Raw genomic sequence first — 6,482 nt, 5'->3', positions numbered from 1 at the left:
TCGCTCTGCAGAGCCGCGCCCCTTGTCCGTGGCTGAGACCCTGACCCAGGTGCAGGAGTTCTCCACAGAAACCAGAGGCATTCTCGCTCCCGCCCTGCCCTCCAACGTCCCTCTGCCTCCCGCCAAGTCTCTGCCCATCACCCTGCGAGTACCGGGCAGCTGGGCGAAGAGCCGGCAGGACCGCAGGCCAGGCTCTGCCGGGCCTGGGGGATCCTACTGGGTCCTCGTGGGTGGGCAGTCAACCCGCTGCATGCGGTGGGAGGGACGGGTGGAAATTCCCAGATTCACAGGGGAAGGCAGAGTTGCCACTTCATTAACTCTGTTCTGCAAAAGAAAACTCACCTGCCCTCTCTCCGGTTAGCTTGCTTCCTCTCTTCTCCCCTCCCCGCCCTCTAATCTCTCTCTCTCTCTCTCTCTCTCACACACACACACACACACACACACACCGGAAAGGGGGGAAAACCAGTTTTCCTCTTTTTCTCAACTGTCTCACCTGCACAAGGCCACTATATTAGTTTGCTAGGGCCACCAGAACAAAGTCAACACAATGAGGGGCTTAAACAACAAAAACTGATTCTCTCACAGTTCTGGAGACTGAAAGTCCAAGATCAAAGTGTTGGCAGGGTTGGTTTCTTCCAAGACCTCCCTTCCGTGGCTTGTAGATGGCCACTTTCTTGCTATATCCTCCCTGGTGTCACCATTAGACATCTCATATTGGATTAGGGACCACCCTAGCGGCCTCATTTTACCTCAGCCACCTCTGTAAAGACCTTATCTCCAAATACAGTGACATTCTGAGATACAGGGGTTGGGGCTTCAACATATAAACTAGGGGGGTGGTAAGGGGAACACAGTTCAGCCCACGACAGTCACCCTGTTGCCTAACCACTGGTGATGGGGAAGGAGAGGTGTAGGATCAGGAGAAGAGGAAGTTTAATGTCTTAGGTTGTTGCCGGAGTAAACACATCACATTCCTGTTACCCATATTTAAGCCCCTTCCTTCACAAATACTGCTGTGACACTCCCGCTTAACTGCCTCACCTGGATGACAATAAACTTGTTCCCAGTTGTTGAGCACTTGAAAAACAAAATGTGGGGGTCATGGGGAAATGAACCTTTCCCGTAGAGTAGAAATTGCTTCCTTGTGTGCAAAGAGATTGAGCCACAAGTATAGACAGGAAGTTAAAAAGGCCCTGGAATCACCCTCACCAGAAGCAAAGAAAAAAAAAAAAATGAAGGCCAAAGCCAATGCTGCTGGAGCTGGCTGAAACCCCAAGGCCACACCTCGAATATGCTGTCACATTGGAAATTTTTCTTTCACTGCCGTAAGGCTCTGTGAGAAGCATTAATGAGAATTATAGATGCATTTGTTCCAAGGACGCATTTCACCGAAGTATAACTCATAGCAAGCTTAACTGCTCACCACCCCACTCCGCAGACACCCTCCAGAGTATCTAGATCTTCACTACTTTTGACTTGCAAAACTACTGGAGCAAAACCAAGGTAGACAGCTTTTCTTCATGCCTCTCACAGCACCATAACTGAAGGTTTTGGTTCCCATTTATCCTGAGCGAATCTATTAAAACACAATAAATGACTGCGGTGAGCCTATTTTGTGTGATCCCAATGAACTTCTGCACAGCAATGCATTTTCCAGCTCAGTGTATCTTGTGTCTTGTTTCTGTGACTACACACTGCCAAGAGCTACTGGGCTTTCTTTACCCAGAGGCTCTCCGGGACAACTGATTCCAAGCAATTGGAATCCTCACATCCCGTACCAGTTAGAGGAGAGAGAGTGTTTCACATCCATTAGAATGGCTACTGTCGGAAAACCAGAAAATAATAAGTAACAGGAAACATTGAGAAATTTGGACTCTTAAGCACGGTGCGTGGGAATGCAAACTGGAGTAGCTGCTATGGAAAACAGAAGGACAGTTTCTCAAAATATTAAGAGTAGAATTATATAATCTAGCAATTCCACGACTGGGTATACATCCAAAAGAACTAAGGCTGGGAGTCGGACCTTCGGGCGCCTGCTGGCCGGCGGCAGCGGCGATGGCCCCCTGAGCAGGCAGGGAGCAGGCGGCGGCAGGCGGGCAAGCGGGCGGGTGCCGCAGCCCAGGCCCGAGTCGCGCCTCTTTGTTTCCACGGGTAGCGGCGCAGCCCCGGGCCCCGGGCGGAAGTGAGACGCTCTCGGCGCGGGGGCCGCGGCGGCCGCACCATGAGCGACATCCGCCACTCGCTGCTGCGCCGCCAAGGAGGTGTTGTACCACCTGGACATCTACTTCAGCAGCCAGCTGCAGAGTGCGCCGCTGCCCATCGTGGACAAGGGCCCCGTGGAGCTGCTGGAGGAGTTCGTGTTTCAGGTGCCCAAGGAGCGCAGTGCGCAGCCCAAGAGACTGAATTCACTTCAGGAGCTTCAACTTCTTGAAATCATGTGCAATTATTTCCAGGAGCAAACCAAGGACTCTGTTCGGCAGATTATTTTTTCATCCCTTTTCAGCCCTCAAGGGAACAAAGCTGATGACAGCCGGATGAGCTTGTTGGGAAAACTGGTCTCCATGGCAGTGGCTGTGTGTCGAATCCCAGTGTTGGAGTGTGCCGCCTCCTGGCTTCAGCGGACGCCCGTGGTTTACTGTGTGAGGTTAGCCAAGGCCCTTGTGGATGACTACTGCTGTTTGGTGCCGGGATCCATTCAGACGCTGAAGCAGATATTCAGTGCCAGCCCAAGATTCTGCTGCCAGTTCATCACCTCCGTTACTGCGCTCTATGATCTGTCGTCAGACGGGGTTTCGCCGTGTTGTCCAGGTTGGTCTTGAACTCTGAGCTCAAGCAATTCTCCCTCAGCCTCCTGACAGTCGGGACCACAGATGACCTCATCCCACCTATGGACTTGCTTGAAATGATTGTCACCTGGATTTTTGAGGACCCAAGGTTGATTCTCATCACTTTTTTAAATACTCCGATTGCGGCCAATCTGCCAATAGGATTCTTAGAGCTCACCCCGCTCGTTGGATTGATCCGCTGGTGCGTGAAGGCCCCCCTGGCTTATAAAAGGAAAAAGAAGCCCCCCTTATCCAATGGCCACGTCAGCAACAAGGTCACAAAGGACCCGGGCGTGGGGATGGACAGAGACTCCCACCTCCTGTACTCAAAACTCCACCTCAGCGTCCTGCAGGTCCTCATGACGCTGCAGCTGCACCTGACCGAGAAGAATTTGTATGGGCGCCTGGGGCTGATCCTCTTCGACCACATGGTCCCGCTGGTAGAGGAGATGAACAGGTTGGCGGATGAACTGAACCCCCTCAACGCCTCCCAGGAGATCGAGCTCTCGCTGGACCGGCTGGCTCAGGCTCTGCAGGTGGCCATGGCCTCAGGAGCTCTGCTGTGCACGAGAGATGACCTGAGAACCTTGTGCTCCAGGCTGCCCCATAATAACCTCCTCCAGCTGGTGATCTCGGGTCTCGTGCAGCAGTCACCTCACGCCGCGCTCCCCCCGGGGTTCTACCCCCACATCCACATGCCCCCGCTGGGCTACGGGGCCGTCCCGGCCCACCCCGCCGCCCACCCCGCCCTGCCCACGCACCCCGGGCACACCTTCATCTCGGGCGTGACGTTTCCCTTCAGGCCCATCCGCTAGGCTGGCCCGCGTGTGCCTTCTGCGCCCTCGCTGGACGAAGCCTTCCGAGAAGGAAGGGGTGGCCAGACCCCCAGAAGAGAACCTCGGGGAAGGGGCCGGCAGCCCCTCCCCGCCGGCAGAACCGTCTCAGTGTCACGGAGTCCAGGTGCTTCCCACCCGGTCGCATTCTTTGACGTCCAGATTGGATGGTGAAGGGAAGAGTCCAGCCTCTGCCGAGAGCCTGCTGCGTGCGTTTTCAAAACATGCCGATCCCGGGAGCCTCTGTTCTCTACGCATTTCAGACATACAGCCTGTGTGGCGAAGAGTGTGACGGGAGGAGCCACAGGTGCAAGCCCGTGTGTCTGGCCTCTTTCCTCGTGAAGACGATGTGTCGCCGCCAGAAAAAGTGGGCTCCTTCTGCAGCCCCGTGAGCTGAGCCCAGGCTGCGTAGTGACCACAAGCTTATGTGCAGCACTGCTCAGGGAAGCTGTCAGGAATTCCCCTCACCTCGGAAAGGAAATTCTCAGTTTTATTGGGGGTGTCTAAATTTTCCTTTCATATGTTCAAATAAATTTTTCTAAACAGTAAAAAAAAAAAAAAAAAAAAAAAAAACTAAGGCTGGGTCTCAAAGAGATTATTTGTATACCCATTTTCATAGCTATATTATTCACAACAACTAAAAGGTAGAAGCCAACCCAAGTGCCCATCAATAAATGAATGGATAAACAAAATTTGGGGTGTGTGTGTGTGTGTGTATATATATGAATGTTATTCAGCTTTAAGAAGGAAGGAAATTCTGATACATGCCACAATACAAATGAACCTCAAGGGCATTATGCTAGATGAAATAAGCCAGTCACAAAAAGACAAATACTGTATGATTCCACTTATACAAGGTACCTACAGTAGCCAAAGTCATAAAGACAGAAAGTAGAATGGTTGTTGCCTGGGCTGGGGTATGGGGATGGGGAGCTACTATTTAATGGATACAGAGTTTCAGTTTGTCAAGATGAAAATAGCTCTGTGGATGGATGGTGGTGTTTGCACAACCAACAGTATAAATGTACTTAACAGCTCTGTACTTAAAAATGGCTAATGTGGTAAATTTACTGGGGAAAAACAATAAATGAAGATATATATTTTTAAAATAATTTTCTTACAGAAGAGAGAAGGAATGAAGGAAAAGATGAGAATCAAAGAAGTGATGGGGCCAGGAGAGGTGGCAGTATCTATTACAAATGTTATCTGGTAATTTTTAAAAGTTGAGAGTCACATGGATTTTTTTTTAGCCTGCAATGAATTATCATTATCCAAATGATTCTGTCAAAGTATTGACCAACCTTTTCATAATTATGGAAAGAATGATATGTCACCCAAATATGCATCTCCAAGTATCTTTGTCTTTTCAATACAAACATTTGCATAAAGCAGTTTCACAGGATTAATGAGTCTAGAGATCTAATGTACAACATGAGGACTATAGTTAATATTGTATTATAGATGGGTAATTTGCCAAAAGAGTAGATTTGAGGTACTCTTAGCAGGTGCACAAACACACACACACACACGCACACACGAGCACATGTGCGTGAAAGGTAGCTCTATGAGATAGACGATGGATGTATTAATTTGCTTGACTGTAGTAATTATTTCACTAGGTATATGTATATCAAGGTAGGTATATAAACCATCATGTTGTACACCTTAAATATATACAATTAAAACTTAGCATAAATATTATCTTATCCAAAATCATTTACATTTTAGTTCTTTTAGATCCAGCTAGATGGAATGTGCTTACCCTGCTGATCAGAACAGGCATTTTGACATGGGGGGGGTGAAGGTATGACATTTTGGCCTGCCATTTGTCAATCCTATCAAAACACTGCATCAAAATAAAGAAACACCATTTTTTATTGTCTAGTAATATTTCAAACAAACATCTCTGACATTGCATGCACCTCACCCTCAGCCTTACGCTGTCTCTGGGCCTTTCCCCTGCCCTCACCCCCACATCACAATAATATACCATTGTAAAAACAGTTTCATTTTTAAAATTAAACACTTTTCACCAGAGAAGTATGGATATCCCTGACCTTCACCCCAGTGCCCCCCCCATCCCATTCCTCACACTCACTCCCACCACAATGAGGGCAAGAGGCCCAAGGAGAAGTTGGGTGTCCCAAACAGGGTGAGACAGCAAGTGGCCACATTAAAGGGAAATTGTAGCAGCCTGTTTTGGTGCCCTATGTCCCATTCTCTTCACTCACCTCCGATTTCGGTCACAGCTGCAGTAAACAGTTCCTGCTAGTTCAGATTTGCCTATGGAGCCCACCCGACACCCTCACCTTAGTCTCCACATCTTGCCTCAAATCATTCACTGAACTCCCAGGAGCCCACCAGGCCCTCACAAAACACAGCCTGGAAGTACAAGGCAATTAACACCCCTAGGGCAACTCCAACCAATGGATGGACAGAACTGGTGGTGGATGGTGAATGCCCCAGGGTTTCATTCAACAGAGAGACAGTTCTGAGAGGCTACCTACTCAGAGACCCACACTACTCAGAGATCCACGTGGAATTGTACTCCTATCACCTGGATAACTCACCTGTGTATCAGTTTTCCCTCTTTCCTAATCTACCTCTCTCCACTCCCTTATTTTCTGGGGTCACCCCTCCTCCAAGCCTTTGATTCAGGCTCAATTTTCAGGAGAACCCAAACTACCTTGGTAACTTTTTTCAAAACATACATATTTAGTGTCAGTTGTTTGATTAACGGTGTTAGCTTTGAAGGCTAAGTCAAAACTTATCTACATCAAAATAACCAGGCTAGGCTGGGCGCGGTGGCTTACGCCTATAATCC

The 6,482-nt window shown here is 49.1% G+C and overlaps 1 protein-coding gene across 1 annotated transcript; it reads left to right on the top strand.

Moving 5' to 3' along the window:
- The first annotated feature begins 2,032 nt into the window (after positions 1-2,032).
- LOC116460143 (integrator complex subunit 15) lies at positions 2,033-3,748 on the top strand. The gene is given in 3 exon segments (XM_032753980.2): positions 2,033-2,253; positions 2,255-2,799; positions 2,871-3,748. Coding segments are annotated over 3 exon segments (1,347 nt in total). The 5' UTR covers positions 2,033-2,221; the 3' UTR covers positions 3,641-3,748.
- The last annotated feature ends 2,734 nt before the right edge of the window (positions 3,749-6,482 follow it).

Source organism: Hylobates moloch, unplaced genomic scaffold (genome assembly GCF_009828535.3).
Source record: "Hylobates moloch isolate HMO894 unplaced genomic scaffold, HMol_V3 SCAFFOLD_20, whole genome shotgun sequence".
NCBI lineage: Eukaryota > Metazoa > Chordata > Mammalia > Primates > Hylobatidae > Hylobates > Hylobates moloch.
This window is presented reverse-complemented; position numbering and strand designations above follow the sequence as displayed.